This window comes from Pelmatolapia mariae, linkage group LG6, assembly GCF_036321145.2.
Source record: "Pelmatolapia mariae isolate MD_Pm_ZW linkage group LG6, Pm_UMD_F_2, whole genome shotgun sequence".
In the NCBI taxonomy this organism is placed as follows: domain Eukaryota; kingdom Metazoa; phylum Chordata; class Actinopteri; order Cichliformes; family Cichlidae; genus Pelmatolapia; species Pelmatolapia mariae.
This window is the reverse complement of record NC_086232.1, coordinates 29,094,768-29,120,560: the sequence shown is the minus strand read 5'-3', so window position 1 is coordinate 29,120,560 and position 25,793 is coordinate 29,094,768. Positions and strand designations below refer to the sequence as shown.

Below are 25,793 nucleotides of genomic sequence, written 5' to 3'. Positions count from 1 at the left end.
AGCACTGACAGTTGCCCATCACTGCCTTTTAAGGAGATTTGTATAAATAAATAGTAATAGAAATTTTCTTGCACCTCAGCAAAGATAGTAATCCTACTGATTAAGTGCTACCTAATTGCTCTTTCTGTCTGTATTAGCATTAACAAAATGGCTCTCTAACAAGTGCAGGGATTTTAGCAATACCTCCACATCCATATGCTAACTGCCCTGTATAACACGTACACGCACACGTACTGGTGGTTTCCTTCAGTTTTAGCAACAATACTTTGTTATTTGTGTTTTGTTGCAGGCCTCACCCTTGATATCTGCTCCGATCTTGCTCCGTCAAAGCAGTGAATTCATCATGCAGAGGAAATCAATGATGCTGGTCCTATTATCAGATGAGATGGTTTGGATATTATCTTTATCAACTTTCACCATCTTTAACGGCACACGTGCACTGATATACCCTCGAATGTGCGTTCACACACAGGAGTGCGTGTGATTCCAAACAGCACGCTGGACTGGACAGCACCGTCTTGTTCGGGCATAATTAATGACTGTGGATGTTGGTGGGAACATATAACAAAAGTAATTAAAGGGAGTTGAAGGGTCCCAAAGCACAGAGCACTTGATTAATGATTCCTTTCAGTGCAAGAGACTCAACTAGACCAGACAAGGTGAGAGAGATAGAACGAGATATAGAGTGGGAGAGAGCGAGAGCGGGGCGGAGAGATCAGGACAGAGTTAGAAAAGGGGGTGGGAGGTAGGTGTTATTGACCTATCCTGCACCTCTGGGGACTGCTGGGTTAATATTAAGCATGAAGCACTGATCCACTAAGCTCAGCTCTCTGGCTTTACAGCAGTATTAATTAATGGCATATGCTAGATATCATTTACCCGAATGCAAATTTGATTGCATTCTTGAGAGCTGTGTGTTAATATGGATCCACATGGGACTTAATATCCTCTGTTCACTCCTCTTCATACATTTTAAATCACTAAAATGTATCCTTTCGTGAAAGTGAAGATAGATGTTCCTGCTTCTGTGCCTGTATTGCTGGAACATTCGGATAATTCTTTCACCGCAGCCTCCTGGGCGAACAAAAGACTGTCTCCTACAAACACTAAAAGCCACATCCTGTTAGTGGAGGCAGAAATCAAGACTCCACACGGTAATGACGGAGTGAAGAACTGCTGACCTCAGCAAGCAATTAGGTGCTGACTGTCTGTCGGGTGGAAATGCGGGGTTTTGTGTGTGTACGAGACAACTCACGAGAGGGGAGACAAATGGTGAGAGAGCGGGAGAGAGACGAAAAAAGGTTGTGTGCTGGGAAAATGGCTCCCCAGCCCACCACTAATCCATTTCTCTCACCCATAATTGGATTTTAAAAATACATGGAGTGGCCCTTTATATGTGGTGCCAGGTTGACTCCAGGTAACTTCTACTCCTCCGTTTTGTGGTATCTTTCTTTCTCCGTTCCGTGCTCCATCTGCGCGCACCATTGCTGTTTTATCTCGTCCTTACTCTCGTCTCCTACTGTTTCACTTTCAGTTGGCCTCCTACTCACACATGCCCTCTCCATCTTTTATCTTTCATTGCTGCTTCTTTATGCTGGAAGCCAAAACAAGGAAAGCAAAATGTCAATTGCCGTTATCACATGCAGGGGTCAGACAAATGCCAGTTTAGTGGACCAGAAAAAATGATAGTGGGACAGAGGGTAGTGACTGCAAGCTGTTTTTAAGGAGCTGGAGAGGACAAGGCAAAAGTTAGACTTTCAGTCTTGCTTGTTTCTGAGGCAACAACATGAAAGTCCTCTGAAGATAATGTGGCTTCATATTGCTGTGCTCTGCAGGAATGTGTAGCTAAGTTTCTTTTCTTCTTCTCCTTCTTCTTCTTTTGTTTTTTTTTTCAAATGCACTGCGGTACTTTAAATTCCTGTTTTGGGATATTTCTTTATGTTTTGTTGCCACGGTCTCATAACTGTCATGGCCTAGTTTTCCAAGTTGTTGAATCTTTGTAACAATGCCAAAAGCCATTAGCACAATTCTTTAACAGCTCAAAAATAACCCCTCTTCCTCTCTCTTCTTCTTTTCATGTTTAATCACCTCTTAACCACTCAGCGATTCTCTGAGTGCATTCAAACAGTAATAATAAGCTGCTGAAACAGGCTTTGACTGGAAATCGGTGCTCAGATGAACAGATTTTTATGTTCCTGTGGGGTAATTAGTACACGTATGCCAATGACAAGCTTTCAATTTTACATGCACCTCTACTGCTGTACTACATGTGCTTTTCATTATAGCTGATGTGCAGGGTAATGGAGCATGACAGGTGATGCCGGTGCCGGCTTGTGTGTATGCATGTTGTGCATTCGACTGCACAGCAACATACAAACTCTAATGTGTTTGACATTTTGTGCACTTTGAGCCTGTTCTACCTGGAAGGGGACGCGTGATTACAGGGACAGCAAGCGTGTTTTAAGTGTGTATGTGGGTGTTAGTGTGTGTCCCTGTGTGTCTGCAACTGTGTGTTTGCGTAACAGTGTGATTTTAACAAGCCAAATGACTTACAGTAAGACATGTATACCTTATTACCAGCAATGATTAATCTATAAACACAGCCAATAAACTCACAGACAGGCACGCACGCACACACTCCACTACACACAGATAAAGCAACACATATATAAAACAACGAAAAGTGAAGATACTCAATCTCAAAGGCACACACACACAACAATGCAGATCAACTAACTTGTGTTTCTTGAGTGAGAGCCCCATGTGTTGCTTCATCTGCTGCAGGCCATGGTAGTCTGTGTAGATGAGGTCAAAGGGCAACGGACCAGTGAGTGGGCAACTGCCTCTGCCTGGGGGCACGCCGAGGAACCTGCAACACAAACACACAAAATACTCACTTTATACAAGTAGAAAAAAATGACAGACAGCCAAGACATGAGATTTACACTAAAAAACCTCCCCAAGAGCGCAGGGGTTGAACTTAAGCTTGGATTCATGCATTCATTATTAACTCACACAAAACCATTTCACTTTGCTTTTGTTATATAATAAAAAGTGTAAGGCGAAGATAGTTTTAAAATGTCCTTGGACAAAAGCTGGGTGACTACAATGATGATTGCAGAACCATGTCTATGCTTGTCCAGGAAAGACATTCTCTTATCAGAGTTCACAATCTAATTCCCCGGAGTAACGCAAAAACAAATCTTCTATGAAAGCTGAATTTAAAGGTGTGTTTATTGATCAGATAGTACATGATGGGTGATGCTGAGTCAATCAAAATTATGCAAGTGGGCACTGGGATGTTTCTTGTTTTTTTGGCAAAACATAATTCAAAACAAATAGGATGAAAAGCGCTGAATCTGTAATGACCTGGCTGAACTGTCCACAGGAGCACCGTCAGCAATAACAACAGATGGTCAATGGTGATGATGTGTTGAGATTGTGTTGAGAATGCCAGGTTATGCTATACAATAAGCACTTATGTGTACATGAACAATGATTGCTGTGATGAAATCCAAACGTCAGCATGTCTGTCTGTTGATACATACACTCCTACCGGTTCCAAAAAGTCTATTTCAATTACAAGAAGACCTTCAAGGCACAAGCACAGGCACACGCAGGAGCACACAAAGCACAAACCAAAGGAGAAAAGATATTTTTCTTGCTGTTCACTGTAGTGTGACTTGTTTTCCATCCTTGTTTGACTCTGTTTCAACTCATTGATTGACTTAGAACCTCTCTGCTACTGTGCCAACAGACCTACTATTGGATATTTGACCTGTGAATGGTCTGCTTGCTCTTACTTAGGTCTTACTTCTGTGACAGATGAGGCCGAAGGCTAATGGAGGCTGTAATACAATTTGTACCCCCAGTGAATTTCATCTTGCTGTGCTAGTTTTACATCGGAGTCTCTCTGGCTACAGTACTTATCCAAAGGGTAATTTTATACTGTTGCAAAGCATGGCTTACAGGAGCTTTGCTGGCAGCTGCTAACTAAAATCAGAGGAGGGTGAAAACATACAGATAAAGAAGCTTGATGCAGTGACTGAATTAAAGGACAGTAAAGCAGAGAATGCAGCATGTGGCGGTTTCATACAGTATTGGAACGGGTTGGAAGTGTTTAGTCTTTCATTTTGCAAATGAGAATCACATTATTCATCCATCCATTGATTCATCCACTGCTTACTGGGGTCTGATTCACAGGGGCAGCAGTCTAAGTGGGGCTTGGGGGACTTACAGAAGGATAGAGGTGGGGTAGGGAGATATTTAAAAGTCAAATAATGTCGAAAAGAAGTTCATATAAAAAAAGAGAAATATTTAAATTCTTGTAACTGAAATTCAGTTTCTTTTAGAAGAATAGACCTCACCACTGAAAAGTGATGATAATAACACCATAATAACCACAACGTAACAATATATGGCGACTTCCTTACAAAGCCACCGTGTTCTGGGTTCCATCATATGTTCAACAATTGTATTACTCATGCACATGAGCAATACAACTGGCAATGTTCCCTCTAATTTTTCATGTGTCTGAGCGACCGCACAAACCTCCTGAGCGACCCCTTGGACCACTGTGAGCAACAGCAGACGTGTGAATTGTGGTCACGCCAGCATCAAATCCATCCAAATTACATGGTTTATTAAAATAATCAAATTACAGCATATACATTTATGTTAGACTACTTTTAATTAACTGCTTTAGCCCACTTACAATGAAAATTAAAAAAAAAATCTTGTTCATGACCTGTGTAGTATGTTAACACTATTGGAACTAAAAATAACTTGAACTCCAATTTTGAAAACATAACTTTATTTCTTTCTTTTTTTTTTTTCTTTTTTTTTTATAAAGCTCTGACTTGTATTATGAGTCTGTGGTCTGGGAGAGAGTCCTGTAACTCTCTCTCTGCAAAATACAGTATATAATGACCAATGCTGGGCAATTAATTATATAGTTACTTCTTTAAAAAAGTAACTGAGTTTTGCAAACAACCAAGTTTTTTGCAGCTGTTTACCTAAAAATGCAGCCAAGGCGTTTTTTAAATAAACATTTCAAACTATTTACAGAACAATCAGCTGTTCTGCATCAAGTCTGATGCCACACAAATTATTTGTGCCACTCCAAAAATAATTTCTGTCCACTATGAGATAAAGGAGAACAACAGCCTGATACCTGCAGGCCTGACAACAGGAGATGTATCACTCCTGTAACACCTGTAACATTCAGCAGTCGCCTCATTGTTCTGACACACACAACAAAACTATTGACTACACTACACACTAACTACACAAGATTTGCGCTAAACGTGGCAAATCTCTCACGTCTCAAAACACCGCCGTCACTCCTAAAACTCCCCCCCTCCCTAAACAACAAATGCCATGTTTTGATTGGTCGACATGGTACATTTTTCGACCAATAGGAATGGGTGGGGGTTTTTTTGGTTTTCGTTTTGCTCACAGGCTTTCGAGCGTTTTCCTTATAAAACGCTGTTTTTACCGTTTCTTCCCGCAGTAAATATAAACAACGATAGTATTCAGGAAGAAAACCAAACATTGCAAATATTTTTATCATAACTCTGGTTTTACGTGGCCTATCAACACAATTTAAAAACTGGTATAAAGTCCACACTTTTTCCGTCAATTGTTCCGTCTGTCCTGCTCACATCTCCAATGGTTGTACACGTTGTCATTAACGTGGCTTCACTCCACATCAGCCGCGCCGCTTTGCTAGCTAAAACACCGGTGTCAGTACATAAGGACGCTGTAACAGCCCGTCAACGACGTTGATTAGCTGCGTATATACGAATGTGAATCGCATTATTGGCTGGACTATGGGATAAGGTGGCATCGTTCTAATCCCATACGGGAGCAGCCAGTCACTTACTGACTAACACTGCAAAACAGAATTGTTAACATATTTACTTTAATTTCAATTCAGGTTAGATTTTTTTTGTGCGCAACGCAGACTTTTTCTGCGCGGAGACCTTGCCAGCAGTGCGCAATTGCGCACGCGCGCAGCTTAGAGGGAGCATTGACAACTGGGGTGCCTGGCACTTATCAATCCCAAAATATTTATCAATAAAGAGCAAACCTCTTTCCAAAGGATATGCTAAAACGTCAATGGGATTTTTATTCACATTTCCAATATGTGAATAAAGAGCCAATAAGCCTGTCCATCTGTTAATCGGGCACAGAGATAAAAGCTGAACTGGCGCCATTCTGCAGTATTTTGATCTAGGAAATCATAATTTTCAGGTATTCTGCACCAGAACACCACCTGAATGTAACCATACTCAGCACAGGTGTGCAGATGTTAACTTGAAAGGAATGAAGGCCGGTGGTGCTGGCGCTGCTTACATTGGCCATATTCTGCAAATTAATTTCACACTGTGTGCATACAGTGTCATGCGATGTTATGATTTGATGATCAAAGAATGTGATTAAAGTTTTCAAATTGGTCTTCAATGAACAATGTTTTACTACGATCTATTTAACTGGGATTTGTTGTGATAGTTTTGTTTTTGATATTTTTCTCTCCTGTTTAATTGAGTACCAAAATAGTCAATAGTCATGTTCTTTTCTTTTTTTTCCACCATTGTTTTTGCTGTTGTTGAACTTGTCCACTTCTGGTTATTACCTCCACCAGGGAGATTACATTTTTGGTATCATTTGTGTGTGCATGCACACTTTATAGGGGGTGTAGAGTGGGGGTCATGTTTAGTATCCATTAAGATTTGACTTGCATCCACAAAGATCTTCAGGGTCAATTTAATGATTAATGGTTGAATACTGACAAAAAGCCTTATAACCCATAAACTATAATTCTTAAGTGTGCTGTGTATTGTCAACATATGCAAAGTACTGTATAAAGATTTCTATGATCTCTTGATCTGAAGGTCAAAGTGATAATAACTGTATATAGAGCTATTTTCAAACTATGTTTCTTACTTCCATTGTTTGCATTGACACCATAAAGGCATATAGGGAATGAAACATGCAGATTCTAAATATCACACTACTCTTTACCACTGACCTCTTCTTTAAGGTCAAACAAGGTCAAACTTTCATAAACTGTATTTTAAAATTACTACTTACTTTGGTTTAACAGCTTACATCAATTTATTACATTATATATATCATAATATATGTGAGAAAGTGCACAATGAGGGAGGTGAGAAAGATTGTACATTACTGTAGTAACATTAACTGAAATTCATATGAATAAAATTCAAGTAAAAGGAAAGAGACAGAAAATAAGGTGACGTGGGGTTGGGTGGGGGCAGTGGGGGGGGGGGGGGGGGGGGGGTGGATTGTAATCCACCAGCTGAGAAAACAGCAGTATGGTAAAATACAATCAGCTCCTTGGCTCCTCATTTCCCAGCAGCCTGTTTCTTTTATTCTTTCCCTCTAATCCCTCTCCTTTGGCAGCTGTTCAACCATAGCATATTGGCCAAGAGAGAAAATGATTTAGCTGTTCTTGAAATGTTTTTTTTTTTTAATATATCTTTTGTTAGGAAACACTGAAGGACATTTCCACTGGTGATACCACAATGAATACCTGACCCGAACGGTTGGTATATTTTTCTGAAACTCAGATGAATCAGATGTCCGCTACATTTGCCCTTTCAGCACCGCTGTCAACACCATAAACTGTATGGTGCGACTCAATATCACTCAAGTACATGTGAATGTACTGCTTTTTTATGGAGCAACAGTGTTTAATATAGAGAATGTGAGGCTTGTGACAAAAATATTCAGGGGTGAAATAGCAATACACGTTGGGCCATTAGTTCAGTAAAATAAAATACCACAGCACGTTGCTGTATGTGTAGTTATTTTAAACTAAATGCAGTGCTGATTATAGTTTAGTATTGATTTTTTTCAAACTCAATACAAGACTAGAATGCATCATTCAGATTCTTATGACTGTGGTGATTCTTCCTCAGGCTGAGATTGAGGAGATTTATTCATGATGTCATCCCTGTGTGAACACTTTACAACTCCTGCTCTTTTACACGTACACTACTCAGAGGTCAAGGATATGCATTGTCTGTACCTTCACACACATCAGGATGCCCAAAGGGAATTAAAAAAAACAACACATTTATTTTAAAAGAAAGACATGCAAATTACTGCAAATGTAATTAAACAACTAGTCCAACTATTCGTACTTCACTTTTCTCTTACACTGGACTATAGTGTTAAAGCTGTAAAATTGCATGCACACACATGGACACACAGACGCACACAGAGGATGGCAGCGATCCCAGACACTATTCCAGTGCCATACAGGGCTTCACTGGAGTCCAATTACCCAGGGTCCTCTTGTCTCCTGGCTGGCATCAAGTCAACAAGCTCTTTGAATGAAGATATATACAGACACAAACACAAGCGCGCACACACCTGCACCGAAATGACTGCGAGAGGATATTTAACTAAGAACGTTTCCATAGTAATATCTGTTTGTGACTCTGTACAGTTTTTTTTAAATTAATAAAATAAAATAAAGGCATCCTAATGAAAAATTGTCTGGCATTGTCATGGCTATGTCAAAGCAATTGAAAAAATGGAAATACATCTGCACTGAAGTGATTCTTATGTCAGAGGAGCTCAGAAGGTCTATCATCTCCTGTGAAGATCTACCTGTGATGAAGCTTTATTTCATACCTCCAAATAAAATGTTTTCATCAAAGCTGAGTGACTCTGACATGTTACTGTTGACATTTATTATGCATTGGTCTATACTTTCTTTTTTCTAAAACTGTGACGTCCAAAGTAATGACAGAACATTATAACTGAAAACAATCTCCTCCTGAATACGCTCATGAATGTTTACTGTAAATTAAATTGCAGGTACACAACCTTATATTTCTGTACACATGTTTTAGCAATTTTTATGCTTGTGTGTGTATTACTAGTTATGTTTTCCTGTGTATGGGGTTATATACTGTAGTTACTTCATTCAATACCAAAAGCCTGTATTGATTTCCTAAGGAGCATTTTGGCAGGGTGTTATTAGAGCACAAAAAGCACACAATGAGCAATAACACACAGTGTATTGCTTGTGAAGAGCTGAAATCTGCCATTTTGCCCATAGGTCTATTACTGCATTCTGCACTGTATGTGTTTGTGTGTCTTTGTAAGGAGATGCAGTCTGCCAATCCTACTCAATGGTTTGTGGTAACTGCAGAAACTGACACAAAGCTTATTGTCTGTCTTTCTGTTCAGTTCTGTGAACAGCATGTGTAAGTGCGTGTCGGTACTGAACGCTGAGCTATAGTCAGGTTTCGATCCCAGTGTAGTGTTGCAAAAGAAGGCTGTAAGATGATGCGACAAGATGACAATAATCAAATCGTTAATTCTTAATAGAGCTGCAATGAACACAAGGTAGAAAAAACTATGAAATATTTTTCATTCAATAATCTACGCTGATTTGTCTTATAGTTCAAATTAAAAAAATCTTGGTGTTGTCTTCATGCAGACCAATTTGTTTTTTCCTCCCATGATCTTTAATTTCTTGCACAGATTGAAAGCTTCAGTGCAAGTTTAAAGAAGATACACGTTTAATTGTTATATCCGATTCGACTGAACATTGCTGCATTTTGCTTTAATTCATACACCAACTTTTCCACCTCAGTCAAGCATAAAAATATGTTAGCAATATTTCATTTAATTTGTCTTATTAAAACCACACAAAGGTGTTTGATAAAACTCATTTCATGAGGCAAAGATTCATCTTGTAAACGGATGTGTGACTGATTGGATGCATGTACACAGTTTGTAGAAATGCATTTGTCTATGATTTCAGTGACATTTAATTTTTGTGTCTGTGCATCTGTGTGTGTCTGTGTATGTGTATTTGTATGAATGACACAGAAGTTCAAGGGCATCCCAGTCAGTGCTGACAGCTGATGTCATCTACACTGTCCTGGCTGACAAAGGGTTGGAGAGGGTCAGCAGCGAGATGGGAATGTTAGCAGCTCAAACTGCGAAAAACACTACACACTGTGCATGTGCGTGTGTTTTTGTGTGTATACCATCAAAAAAAAGAAAAAAAAAAGAAAAGAAAAACAGACTGATGGTTGTATTGTTTGGCATTTTGTCCAAATGTACAATGGCTAGTCCACAGTGTGCTGCTAAATGCAGGCTATTACCATAAGGCTCAAAGTTATATGTTATACATTTTCTTTAGTTTCTTATGTGAAATCTGCTCTGGCAGCTGTAAGAGACCCTTGTGTCAAAGCCGTTTATCATGACTAAGCTGTGATCTGTGCACACAACTCAAATGAAAACTCATACGGTGAACTGTTCAGACATTTATAACTGTGACTGACTATAAACAATTTCAGAGGTGGGCCATGAAAAAATAAAGAGGTGGAAAAAAAAAAGTCCTAAGTGTCACGAATTTGTTGCCATGGTGTTGCATAACGAAACATCAAAAAGTTTCATCCTTAAAAGTCTTGGAGTGGAATTTGGTTAAGTTTATCACCGTGACATGATGACAAAATTGTGCAACACCAGCTTGATCCTCTTATGCGTGGACCCTGGAGGCAGCTGCGAGCGGTATAATGCTCCCATTTTAGGAAGACAAGCCAGCTTCACATGTTACCTCAGTTCTATGAGGGTGTTGGTGTAGGTTTGTATGTATATACCTTATATCTGTATACTGTGTGTTTACCACAGTATGAAATGTAGATGAAATATTAAAAAAAATAAAGAAAATGCCAGATAAAGTAAATACTGTGGTAAATCAGCATGTTCTTAATTCTCAGCTCAATCAAATGATAGCTGTGCACCTACGCACACATACACACACACACGTATAGCATAATCAAACAGTCAAACATCCATGTAATCATCTGTTTCCACATTTGCCTCTGATTACACCCAGGGGGAGCCAATCTGTCTGCATGTGGGCAAAGTTTCTCATGCACACACACACACACACACACACACACACACACACACACACACACACACACACACACACACACACACACACACACACAGATACGTGCATACCATGCAACACAATCTTTACACACAAGCACTCATCTGCACCCAAACACCATGTGTATACAGCCATGCTAGAAGCAGCTGACAGGCCCCAGTTATCAGCCAAGGCAGGGTGCACTAGATAAGGGAGCCTCAGGGCGTCATAAACACCAATACAGAGAGAGAGAGAGCGAGTGAGCGAGAGAGACAGAATAATGTAGGGATGGAGGGATAAATCAGAGATGAAAGAAGGAAGAGGAAAAATTCAACACTCCTGTCATAGATAATAAAATTCTCAGATAAAGAGCTACAGCGGGAAGAGAGAGAATTAGAGACGCTTGGGAAGTGTGCAAGAGAGAAAGATGGGGCAGCAAGGTGAAAGAAGAAAGTGACATGTTAGTCACAAGGGGCGGGCAGTCAGGGAAAGAAAGACAAGAAAAAACAAGTGGGAGTGAGGAAGAGGCTGGATGAGCCGGACGGTGAGATTAAAAAGGAAAAAGAAAAAAACACTGAAAAGGATTTATACAGGAGACATCAGGGCCTGAGAGAGTGAGTATAAAAGTTAGAAAGTGAGAGCCATCTTACAAGAATATAAGATACACAAAAAATTATTTAATATTTAAATAACAAATAAGTTTGATAATAATAACTTATCAGTACTTTTATTTACATCATTCATTTTATTCCCATACAGCGATCAGGCACAACATTATGACCACCTGCCTAATGTGTTGGTCCCCCTAATATATCCCACCAACAAACAGGTGCCATGATGAAAAGATAACCAGTGTTATTTCCTTCACCTGTCAGTGGTCGTAATGTTATGCCTGATTGGTGTGCTAGCTCCGGCTTCTTACATTACTGTACGTGCAATAAAAGCTCCTGATGACAAGGAAATAAGTCCGGATCAGAACCCTAACAGGTCTTCTTCTAATGATATTAGAGCTGTTCCACCACAGGAAGACCAGCGTCGACCCAATACACTTGTCTGTACAAGATGGATAATAATGGTGTGATTAAATGCAAAAGTAAACAAAAATGCTCAACAGACTGTACACAAAAGATGGATGTAGCCACCATGATGTCATCAATTGGTTAGTGAACTCCCATTGTGACAACTCAGGCACTGACTGTCACTATTTTGGGGTTCTGGAAAAGTGATGTGATGACTTGAAAGTAGCAACTTAGACTGCAAACTCACCAGGAGTCATAAACAGCTTATAAACAAGGCATATAAAGGACACGCCCTGCAGATGTCCGTATAACCACACTTTTTTTTTGCAATCAGATAACTATACCAACTACCTGCTGTCGATTAGAACAAATGCAGGCAGTTCAGATGGCTGCACTTGACTTGAAGCCGTCTCCCTTTTCAGGCCGTCTATGCTTGTAGCACTCAGACCACAGCAGGGCACTATGAATGGAATGCTTTTTCTGACAGTTGCACACTGAAAAGAAATGAAAGCGAGCGTTTGGATACCTGAGTCACATGATAGGCTTTTTCTACTGATTTTACACTGTGTACAGAGCACAGAGAAGATGAAAACCTCTGTAGGTTTATTCCCAAAACTGCCCACCCCCAACCCCCAACCAAAAAACAAAAGCAAATGCTGTTTCTTCTAACTGTAACCCCCAAAACAAGTCTTTACCAGTGTTGGTTAAGTTACTTGAAAAAAATAATCAGTTACTAATTACTGATTACTTCCCCCAAAAAGTAATCCCATTACTTTACTGATTACTTATTTTCAAAAGTAATTAAATACTTAGTTACTTAGTTACTTTTTAAAAACACAATTTACAACCTGAATAGGTGATAAAGCGATAGATCTTTCAGCCCAATTCTACTTTTTCTGCATAATCCATCATACAAAATGTAATCAAATGGAAACGTCTCTTTTTAAAACTTTAAACTTTAAATCTTTTAACTTTATGCATCAAGCAAAAATTTAATTATATGCAACATTCTCTGACTGGAAGAAATTTGTTTAACATTTAAACCTATTTTCTGCACATTCCAGCATATAAAATAAAATATTTTTTTTGTATTTACACTCACTCTTTCAAATAAATGCAAGTAAAACACAGCAGAAAATAAATAAAATCAAAGACTAGTGGTCCTGTTGCTCTATTTTCACCTATAAAGCAGGAGTGGGTTAAGCGGAGGTTTACTCTGGTGCAGGTGTGCTGCAGCGGTCAGTTGAAGACTCCGCGAGTTTCTCTGTGAATTTCACATTACGTCGTAGCGCACTCGCTGCTTGCTTGGAAGTTTAGGGGTTTTTTTCGCTGTAAAAAGAAGTTTTCTTCCCACGCACAACGGACGCTAATGTTTTTGTCACTTTTTATGGAATCAAACTCAAAATAAGGTCAGTACTTCCACGCTTTGAACGCTGCATGCTATACTCTCTCCCGCACTCGATATATTATCCATTGCTGATCTGCACACAGCTGTTGTCACGAACGTCGCACTCGCTTACGTCACTGTCATGAGACATTCTCGCAAAAAATCACGGTTGCAGTAACGCAGTAATGCAGCGTTCCTACGTGAAAGTAACGGTAATCTAATTACCTTTTTTGCAATAGTAATCCCTTACATTACTCGTTACTTGAAAAAAGTAATCAGATTACAGTAACGCGTTACCCATCTCTGGTCTTTACCATCACACAGCTTTTGTTTGGGGGAAAAAAAAGTATTGTCATTGATACAATAAATCCTAAACTGGTCTTTCTCCCTCTCACACACACGCACACACATAAACACATCTATTGCATACGCACCCGCTGCTAATAAAGTCTGCTCATGCTTTGTCTCCTAAGACGTCAGGCTGCCTGGTCTTTTCCCTTCGTCAGCAAGTTTTGATCTAATCCCGCTAAATCAAGAAGAATAAGAGTCGGCATTGGTTGTGACGGAGGAAGTCGAGGGAGATGAAAATGCACACGCACCCACCGATATGAGACCAAATAACACACGCGCACACACACACACACAACTGTATAAAAACGCATATGGGTGCTGGGCGTGTAAATAGATATTTTGGCAGGTGTACATATCATTATACTCTCACACATGGTGCAGATCAGATAAATCCACTTTGCAACCTGCCACCGGCACTCTGGAAGGAATAAAACACAAGCAGAGTGCCAGTCAAGTGATGCAGCAGGCAGATGCTACTCGCTCAAGTGTGAAGTGAACACACACACATACGGATGAATATGTAGGGGCAAACACTCCCACTTGCAAATCATCCGGAGTCAAGTAGATGTGTGGATTCAAGTGCCATCGCCCGTCCTACCATACCCACACAGCATATAAGTGAACTGATTAGTATTATCCCAGCGACAGGACAGAGCACTAGCTGAGAACTAATTTTTACTGAAGTGTGTTGTAGATCGTCGACCTTCTTAAGCTGCACTCAACTGCCTGAATTGAGTTCCAGCTCACGCCTGAAATTAGACTTTGTAACCCACACTGGAGCTACAGACAAAAGGTTTCAGCTTTCAATGACATTTTTCTTATTCAGTACCTGGTGTTGAGCGTGTTAAAGTGTTAATTAGCAGGAAGCAGTAGCACTCAGTTATACTGAAAAACATGAAGGAGTACTACATTTTTGTTTACTTTCAAGTAAATTTGGTATTTTACAAGCAGAAATACTCCTCTGTAGTTACAAAGCTTAAAAATGACAAGAGAGTCTGCTTCATTGCGTTTAAAAGACTGGCATCATATATGCAACAAATATTGAATGTTTAAAACATTTGATCTGCCACTGCTGTCAAGTCAAAGTTTAAAAAAATCTAGTAACATGGTTTATGATCAATTGCCTGCACACTTGATTACATTCCAATCAACTTGGCTCTGTTTTGCATGCTAATAAGAACGTAAACCATGAATGTAACATCCCAGCGTTAGCATTATGTTAATGTATGAGACACCGGTTCTAAGGCCCTTTACAGTATTTCTCTCAGATTATTTTCTTCCAGTATGACATGCTTCAAAAATATAACACAATGCATGCAGACAGTAGCTGAGCATTAGCTGAAATTTTGCATGTAACATTACCAGCTTATATAGCTTACCTGTATTGGCCCAGTTCTTAGCAAGAGCAACTATTGGCTCAATTACGTGCAGGTGAGACCTGCTCATAGGATTTTATGGCATCCCATTAATTAAAAAGAACCTCTATGACATAAAAAAGATGATGATAATAGTATGCGGAACAGGGCAAACATCATTCTCTCAATTCTCTGCACTACACTCTACAAAGTTCATCTATAAACTTTGTAGAGGGTTTAATTATAACTTACCAATATCTTCCTGGATTGGAATCAAACCTGGGCCTCTGTAATAGCCTGCAGCATATGGGTTGTCTGCTAAACCTACTGACCTACACAAGCACCCGAGTCAGCATTTAAAAAAAAACATTCTTGCATCACTTTTAGAATCAGTGAACAATACAATAGAGCTGAATAGATAATTAAGAAAAATTAGCTGTCTCTGCCTGAAACTGTCCACAGTAAGGTAAATGGAAATTTTCTCTCTATTTAATCTAATCTCCTTACATTGTATGGGGTGAAATGCTGGGTGAGAGAAAATGCTTATGAATCAGAGTAAAAGAAAATGCCATTGTTGAAATTTTCCAAAAAAAGAAAATGATTTTTCAGGACAAAATGACAGTACAATAGCAGTGAAAAGGAGAGCCGCCTAGGTTACAAGTTGATTCCAATCTACCGTTTTCAGGATTTTAACAATAGAATAAAAACATCCTGAGAAAAAAAGAGCTTGAATGCAGCTTCTGTAGCACAGAGATATTATGGACTTGCATTTCTCCATCAGACAACTTGGGCAAAAACATAGTGTCAGTTTGGAGCTGAAAAGAAGTTGTTGAAGCAGCGTTTGTCTGCTGATGCTGTCAGCAAACACAAAAGGAACAGCCAACCTGTTTTATAACGGACTTTCTGCCCTTGTGTTCAGTTATTACACAGAACGTGCTGCAAAAACTAGAGTAAGAGAAGGAGGCTAAAGTGAGACAAAGTGGGAAATCAATGACTAAAGTAAAGGTGAGAGAACAGACTGCCATCTATTTAGATTTAGTGAAATCAACACCATTCCTCGCACAGCCTAATTTCAAGGCTGGCTGCCTTAAAATGGCCCAATTTTCTTTTGCAGAGGGCACAGAAATATCAGGTGTACTGACATCAGTTTGAGCCAAGCTTTGACAGCCCATTCCTTTTAAAGCCATTAGGAAGAGGAGATACTGACAGCATCGTTGAGCAAAATGTTTTAGGGTCTCATGTCAGCTCTTAACAACTCCAAGGACACCTCATGAAGTAGGGTATGTAGGCACCAAATGTAATTATGCTCAACTTTGCTCACACCTTCTGCACTCTCTTTTCGACAAAAGCAGAAAAATCAGGGCTTTAATATAACTCAGAAGCAGTGGGAAGCTTGTTAAAATAAAATGTGAATAATAAGATGTTTCTGACCCCATTTTAGCAGTGCTTGGCACAGACGTGATAAGTCTGTGTCTCTGGTTTTAATGCCATTTAACTAACTGGAAGGTTTGAAGATAATATCAAACATCTGAATGGCCTGATGAAGAGTAAAGAGTTGACACTGACCTTGAATACAAAAAAACCCCTATTATGTAATTAATTACTGAAAAATGTAAGCTGTAAGAATGAGAACTAAGTGATTTTTTCCTTTTTATGATACCCATAACTGATGATGCAACTATTGATATTTTCTTCAAACGGATGACTGTATACCTTCTCAACATAAAAATTGATGACTATGGGCTGGCACTGCAGGTGCTTCATACTCATTTATCAGTAGTGGTCATGCACCATTGCACTAAGAGCCAATTAAAACCCATTATGTGGTTCATAATCTTTCAAGGCAGGGTTCATTATTTCTTTTAAGCCAAGACTGGATTTAGTTTATTTCAGCCACCACCCTATAGCATCAATGACATTGTGCTAGATCTTTCACTACGGTACTCCACCTTTTATGCTCTAACTCAGTTGTTTAATAATCATGCCAGCATAAAAAATAGTTTCAGTAATTGCACTGTGGGTTTTGATAAGTTTGTCTTTCTTAAACAAGAACAAAAACCATTAGAAAATACAAAGATTTAAAAGCTTTGGCTTCAGTATGTATTGTTTTGCACAGACATGTACCAGTGTTAACTAGCTAGTGCTGACCTGTAACCACTAGTAATACAAATTGATACTTAATAGCATCCACTCTACCTTCAATTCAAGAGCAGCACTGCCCAGAAAACAACATAATAACCACAAATCTAAAACTAACATAGGACTAATCTTACCATAACAAATGAAGCCTCTGTCGGCTTTCTTTGTTGGTCAGCTAAGTCTTCCTACAGGAGTCGGGCAACCAAAATTGGTGCAACGGTATGTATCAGGCCCCCTATAGCCGATACTATGATGTAGTCATGTCACCTAGCAACCGCCTACCAACAGGCTAAAATGACCCATTTGTAGCATTCATGCACAAATAACACAAAACTTTAATTATGCATGATGTCATCATTTTGTCTAGCAACCAATGACCAATTTTAGCCAACCTCTATGGCTTAAAAAAAGCAGTGTACCCTTTTTAATATGATGATATTAACATCTAATTTAACAAATATTCACTATACTAATATATTCAATTTCTGATGTTTACAGTATAAATATGACATTACATTAAATCATTTGACAGAATAACTTATGAGGTCACGTTTAGGGACCGTAACATAGGCATGTAACAGTAGAGTACATATAGTAAATATAGTGAAAAAAAAGTATAAACAAAGTAAAATCAAGAAAGTAGCCCAGCATCAAAACAAACAAATAAATAAATGAATAAATAAATAAATAAAAAATGTCCATTTGCACTCATGCTGTGAGTGCAAATTGTGTCATGTACTCTGCTTTAGCATTGGCAGTTATGTGAAAACTTGTGAAACGACCTGTTGCCTGTTTGTGTTGAATATGAGAATGGTTAACTTCGGGTAATGTCCTACCCTTATTCTCTGAACTGCTGGAAGTTTATATGTGAAAATGACTTAAAATAACAATTAAAAAAAAGAATAGATGGAACAGTCCTCAAAGCCTACGTCTGGGGCATTACACTGACTGTTGTTCATTTCCTGGAGACTTTCTCGAAACACACCTCCAAACTGGCGTAAACCTAGCCTTAAGCTAAACCTAACCATAAAACATGCATTCACCTTCAAATTTAATCACTTGCTTCAGGGGGATCTGCTCTTTGTCCCTAAAAGGAAGACGTTCTCATAAAGCAACTGTGTAAACAGGTTTACTTGCACATGCACACACACACACACACACACACACACACACACACACACACACACACACACACACACACACACACACACACAGACACACACACACATGCCTGTTCTCACCCACGCCTCCTTCCTGTACCTGTCTGCCATGCTTTTCATTTTCCTCCCTTTATTAAGACAGAGCTAACTGTTTTGGCCCTGCAGCCAACAGAGACTGACCTCCTTTAGCCTTTGTTCGTGTCAGACAATTGAGATCTTTTACACTCCAAGATGGAAACTGCCATTATACCTCACACTGCAAATGGTATCACTCTACCTTTTTCTTGTTGCTCTGTATTTATTATTTTCGACAGGGATTTAAACTTTAAACATCAAAATGTCAATTTTGATAATAATTTTCTTTTTTCATTGCCTTCTCATAAATAAGACATTTTTGCCTCATGCTTCAATACTAATGGAGGTCTGGGTACTTGGGGGGGGGGGGGGGTAGTGGAATCAACCACAATTTGAACCAAAAATGTCTAATATGGATATGTCACAAAAGGTCAGCCTTTTATTACAGTTTCCCTTCCTTAACATTGGCTTCTTTACAGTCCCTTTTCTACTGATATCACTTTTGATATAAATGGTAAACAGACTGGTTCTTATACAATGCTTTTCTACTCTAACTGAGCACTTTTTTGCTATGTTCTTTCTATATAAGTGCATTTTATGTAACTTTCGCACACATTTATACTCTGATGGGTGGATGTTCATATCTTGCCCAAGAATATTTGGCGTGCAGACTGGAGCAGACAGGGATCAAACAACTAACCTTCCAAATAGCAGGTGACCTTTTTTGCTACCTGAGTTACAGCCACCCCAGCCATCTGAAGGGTCAGATGCACCTGAGAGATCAGCTCAGCTCATCCGTCAGCACCTCCCGGGTCCTGTGTTAGGTCTTTGCTTGATTTTGGTTGACTTTCCGATACCACTCACCAGCTGCAGATTGTTTTTGCTACTTTTTGTTTTGTTCTCCATTTCTCCAGTTTCCTTAACGACAGGGATTTAAACATCAAAATGTCAATTTAAAGTTATTACTGTTAATATAATGTTACAGCTTTATTCATGTTTTAAAACTATTTAGAGCTTTCAGCCCTGGGTTAAGAAGAAAGGTGATGATTAGCGAGCAGCAGTATGGCTTCATGCCCAGAAAGATCATTACAGATGAGATGTTTGTATAGAAAAGGTCAGAAGGAGCTTCACTGTGTCTTTGTGGATCTAGAGAAAGCCTATAATCAGGTACCAAAAGAGGAACTGTGGTACTGTGCTAATGTTTTCATGGGGAGCGAACAGGATAGACAAGAGGAGTAATGAGTGCATCAGAGGGACAGCTCATGTTAGAGTTAGAGAAGTAAGGATGAGATGGTTTGGACATGTGCAGTGAAGGGACAGTGGATAGACCTGAACAAAGGATGTTGACTATGCAGCTACCAGGCAGGAGAAAAAGAGGAAGACCTGAGAAAAGATTCATGGATATAGTGAAAGAGGACATACAGAGGGTTGGTGTGACAGAGGAGGATGCCAGGGACTCGGTGAGATGGAGGCAGGCGACCTGTTGCGGGTCCCCGAAAGGGAACACACCAAGAAGAAACAGAAGGAGAAAAAGAAATTTTTTTTCCATTTTAAAGGTCTAGAAATTAAAAATGAAACATTTACAAGTATAACTATATCAGCACACACATGATCTCAGAAGTAAATAGGATTTTGCTAAAGCAGCAAAAAAAGCAAAGCCAGCAGTTTGTCCTGTTTGTATTTGCAACACGGCTAATGAAAGCAGTCACCCATGGGCAACAACCATTCTTTCTCTCAGCTCTCCAGATTTGAAACAAAGGTTTTGGGAACCCTTTACCAAAGTGTGCGTTCCACTGCAGTGTGCGTTTTAGTCTGTAAGGAGTTAGAAGGTAAGAGTGGGGGTGATGAAATGCTCCACAAATCTGGGAATCTGCTAACAAGCTCATTGATTTGAGCCTTGAAGAGAACAGCTGTAGGGGGTAAGAGAAAGAAACAGAGACACACTGAAAGTAGGGGCTAGACTAATAGACACAGAAAGTGAAAAAAGGTTAGGAGACACAAAACAACAGATGGGGGGGTGGGGTGGGGGGCACATTGGATGCAGGAAGGAGCGAGGGAAGTGTTGGTGTCTTTCTGCAAACTCAGACACTTGAAGCGTTTAAAATGGTGCAGCGTGAGCATACGACTCATTTGTATGCTCTAGTTTATAACAAAGAGACAAGCTGACACTCTGTCTCACATACCCCAAGCACAAATATACACTAACATCCCACAAATGATTAATGTTAATGTACTAGTTTCCCTTAAAGAAGGAGCTAACTCAGAAGTCTTTTTAGGCATTTCACACAGATCAGCAGGTTCTTTGGATTCAAAAGATCACACACACCATCCCTTCATACCTAAAAGTTTGGATATTTTTAATAGGAAATGTGTCTTACCCTCATTTAAACCCAATTGTATAATAATGTTTTGAGTCAGCTGCTTTAAAAGTTTGCTACCTATATAGTTGCTGGCTTGCACAACAAAGTCAGAAAAAAAAGAAAGAAAAAAAGCACTAAACTTCTGAAAAAATGAGAATCAGCGATCTAAGGAAAGCAATAACGGAACGTGATAACCCAATTGTGAGACATGCAAGTAAAGCAAGGGTGGAGTTTGAAATATATGTGCATGTATGTGCTCTTATCTGCTTGGCACAGGAAAAAAAGCTCATAGCCAGCCTATGGAATAAAAGGAGTTGAACTGAGGTCACTGACTCCACTCTCTCTACAGGCTTCACTTTAATGATGGCGCAAGGTGAAGGAGATGTTTGACTGGGGGTGACGAGGAGGTGGAGAGACATTGGGTGGTGTTCATGTATGTGTGTTCGGGGTAATAGAGGGAGGAAAATAAAAGAGAAATAGGGAAGAAAAATTTACAAGGCACAAAAATACACAAAAATAATTTTATTTTTCCATTGCCTTCTCATAAATAAACAGAAACAGGTTAGAACAAACAAAACTTATTACACATTTAGATCCAGACATTTAGCCTCATGCTTCAATACTAATGGAGGTCTGGGTACTTGGGGGGTGGGGGGGGTTTTCAGTCCATGACTGGTTTTCCTGGTATTTCATTGATAGTGTGTTTAGTTAGTTTGTCACACAGAAAAATTACACAGTTGTTGATCAGATGCTTTTCAGATGGTACTGGAATCAACCACAATTTGAACCAAAAATGCCTAATATGGATATGTCACTCCATAGGACAGCCTTTTTTACAGTTTCCCTTCCTTAACATTGGCTTCTTTACAGTCCCTTTTCTACTGATATCACTTTTGATATAAATGGTAAACAGACTGGTTCTTATACAATGCTTTCTACTCTAACTGAGCACTTTTTTGCTATGTTCTTTCTACATAAGTGCATTTTATGTAACTTTCGCACACATTTATACTCTGATGGGTGGATGTTCGTATCTTGCCCAAGAATATTTGGCGTGCAGACTGGAGCAGACAGGGATCAAACAACTAACCTTCCAAATAGCAGGTGACCTTTTTTGCTACCTGAGTTACAGCCACCCCAGCCATCTGAAAGGTCAGATGCACCTGAGAGATCAGCTCAGCTCATCTGTCAGCACCTCCCGGGTCCTGTGTTAGGTCTTTGCTTGGTTTTGGTTGACTTTCTGATACCGCTCACCAGCTGCAGATTGTTTTTGCTTCTTTTTGCTTTGTTCTCCATTTCTCTAGTTTCCTTAACTTTTTTATGAACACTCTGCACACCACGCCAAGATATAACACCTTTTCAGCTAAGCTAGTTCTTTGGAAGTAACCTCGTTGGTGCAAGAAATTCTGTTTTATTCCTGTGTTATCTTAGGAATCTTTTATACATTTAACTACACAAATGGGAACAAATGATCTGTTCCCATTTGTGTAATAGTAACAAAGTAACACCAATTGATCACTTGAGTTAGGTGCCTTAATTATGTTTGAATTGAATGATTCATAGATAAGTATAAATTATTTTAACAAAAAATACTAAAACTGAAAAAAAAAAAGGAAAAAAAAGAAGGAAAAAGCAGCTAATAAAAAGAAAAACTTGGATGGACCTTTGGAATTCCTGGATAGCTCTTGATCATGATCACTTAAAAAATTAAAAGAAAGTCTTGTTCCTTAAAAGCAAAATATAAATAAATGGGGAGTGCACAGTACTGAAACAATGAGAAAATAAATGCTCAGCGGAGGGGTAAAACACATTACTATTGACTTTAAAAAACCCATACCTCTTACTACAAAAACCCCCAAAAAACTCTGACACTTTCAGCCACACAATCATATATATGAGAGCAACTGGACAAAGTGAAAGTGGAAAGAGAAGTGGAAAAAATATTTATAACAAGATAAAGCCTCTACAAAAAATGAGTGAAACACAGAAGGCAGACAGAATATGCTGAGAAAAACAAGTGTGCAGCAGAAAGAATCTGAAGACCAATTCAATTTTACAAGGCATTACGTAACATCAGCGGATAGGTCTTTTTGCATTAATCTCTCGGGTTATGTAAGCTATCTCTGGACTAGGGCAGATTTATAGCAATGAGCTTATGATGCAAACTAGCATTAGTTCTTTTGCAGCATGCTGCCACTGTGGTAGTGTAGTGAATCTCTCTTCATGTAAAATGTGGCCTCTCTCACACAAGACAGACGTATTTATACCCCAGAAAACAATCAGACTGAAGAATGAAAAAAAATTAAACAGACCAAAAAAAAAAAAAACCCCAAGGTGTTCCAACAGCGCAAGGGGTGTGGCACCACAGTCTTCACATATCATCATATGGCACGATATCATTGTATGAGATAAAACAAAGGCCTGGTCAAACTGTTTGAACAGAACTCACAGAAAATGAGGGAAAAGCAATGACAATGTGATTTGTTGACTTTTGTAGTTTGACTGTCAAAGGGGAAGGCATAGTGAAAATATAAAAATACCACAGTGTAAGTAAAACTTACTTAAATAGAGAAAGAAATATGTCTGGCAATGGGGAAGAGAGAGATAAAAATTGAAAGTGCTTTTATAGTAAGGATGAAAACTAAAGTGCAAAAGATTTGTGAACAGATGGGCCTTAAAAGAACCGGTTAACTGTTAGAGAGGTGTAAAACTGACAGTTGTCATGTCTCCTGGCTTGAAACATCAGCTTTTGTGAAGCTTCAAAAGACAAACTGACTGGAAAATGTGATTTTCTTATAACAGCAGCATTACAAGGATCAAGGATCAAGTATTCTTTGTCATTCACCGTGAAGAAAACATTACAGAACAAGATGCAGTTACTCAGATCTCGGTGTTAATAATGATTAAAATAAGCAACGATAGTAGAAATGTCTCGAGGCAGTAGCCCTAATAACACTAATTGTTGAAAATGCTGCTAAATAATAGCAGCTAGTTGTAGGACTGCAGGTGCAGGTAAAAATGAGAATGTGGTACCTCTACATGGAACTAAATTAACAGTAAAATATACAGAACACACAGTTCTGTGTAGACAGTGCTACTGTCTCTTTTCAGCTCGATGCCTGAATCTGAAACTTCACATTAATTGAGAAATTACCTGCAGTAGGGATGCTGCTGTGTAGCTTGACACTTTAATTTTGAGGAATCCATGGAGAGGGCGTGCATGAGAAGGAGAAAGCGAATCTTTGCGACGTGACTGAAGATATTTTTAACAATTTCCTCCTTTTTTTTTTGGCTTTTTTCATTTTTATTGATGCCTAAGAGTTGACAGTACTGAGGCAGAGAAACTAGGAAGCAAGGGGAGAGAAGGATTTTGACTTGTAATAAAGATCTTCGACTGCTATCAAACCAGATGTTGCAGTTCTTAAATAACCATGACAGAGTTTGAGGGAGGTGGGACGGGGGGGAACTGTCTTTTTAAAATAATCAATTATTACACGTAAGACAAACTCAAAGTGGAAAGAATAAAGCAAAGTAAAAAAAAGCAGGTTATAATGATCAAATAGTATTACAATACTATGTATTATAGATCTCTTATTTAAAACAATAGCTTAAAAAAATCCTCAATAAAAATTAAAATTGCCTTTTCCCATTACCCAGGTAAGTTAGATCAAATATAATTGTAGTTAGATCAGTTAGATTTTGTACTCTTCAGCAGTAAAATGCAAAGGGGAAGAAATTTCTTGTGGCACATTTTCAAACCGACTTTAATAAAATATAGTAGATTTAACATGTTCACAGTTTTTAGCAGGCACATTTTTTGATTTCCACATGTCATCTCTGTGAACCGTCCCACAATGCCACGTTTTTAGTTTTCGTGTTACGCTCAACACATGCTTTGTGAACATAAGCCACCAGGATGATGCACCAGAAAATGAACAATTTTCCAGGCTACTTCACTGTACTTACTTCTTCGCTGTGTATCGTGTGTCCTGTGGGCATTGAACTGTAAGAGGCCATTACGCTTTTAGCCTGTGCCACTTTCTTTCATCTTCCAGTATTATTAAAGCTTCTTTATGTCACATAACAGTAGAGGCAGGATAAGGCACAAAAGGTGCTGACCATCTAGCTTTTCAACGACTGGGAGCAGCTCTCGGTGTTCCAGACCCTCCAGTTGGTAATGAGCAGGAGAGCCGTGTCTGCTCTCCCTCTAACACTAATACATCTCAGGTACCTTGCCAATCTAACTGGCATCAAATTCAGCTTTATTTCCATCAAGCTCCTCAGTATTCCACAATGTGAGGGGTGCATACTCAGCAGAAATGGTGAAACGCAAAGACCTGTACTGAATTAACTGAGGTGTGTGTGCTGCAGTGTGTGGTCAAGTAACATGTGGTAAATGTGTGAAATTTCTGCTTTGTGCATAAATGACGGATGTCGTGAGATTCCAAACAAAAGAATGGCATTCATTAGTGAGCCTTCAAAAAATATCTGCATATTTGAATACCAAATATAAACTCTAAAGATGCCACCTCAGCACTTTGCTGAACTCTCTTTTTGTCCTTTCCAACAAACATTTTTTCATCGGTCTGATCTGCATGCTGACAGCCTTCAGGATGAAATATGATTTTGATTTGTCCCAGACATTTTTTAAATAAATAATACCTTAAAGTTTAATCTATTGTGAGTTTTATTAAAAGAAGTCATTTTAGTCAATAGCTCCAATGCCTTAGTAAGTCTCGACATGCTCTTTTCGCTCATCTCTAGTAAATAATATCCAGCCACGTGACTGCAGTGCAGACTGAAAACTACAAAAAGGAGAGTGATACACTAAGAAAACACTACACCTAATCATTCCCACAGCGGCCAATTACAGCTACCCTGCTTCCTCCTAAGCCAATCACAACTTTCAGATGTTGTCATGAGAGCAATATTGTACCCACTATGCACTCTCACTCACACACACACACACACACACACACACCACAATGCAGAAATGAGAAACGGTGGAAAAGGATAG

The 25,793-nt window shown here is 39.1% G+C and overlaps 1 protein-coding gene across 1 annotated transcript in view; it reads right to left on the bottom strand.

The window, feature by feature from the left end:
- Nucleotides 1–25,793, bottom strand: part of LOC134629292 (alpha-1,6-mannosylglycoprotein 6-beta-N-acetylglucosaminyltransferase B-like) — a 112,200-nt gene that overhangs the window by 19,589 nt on the left and 66,818 nt on the right. The window contains exon 9 of the mRNA XM_063476516.1: nt 2,738–2,869. Within this exon, the coding sequence (XP_063332586.1) occupies nt 2,738–2,869 (132 nt within the window). The remainder of the gene's footprint in view (nt 1–2,737; nt 2,870–25,793) is intronic.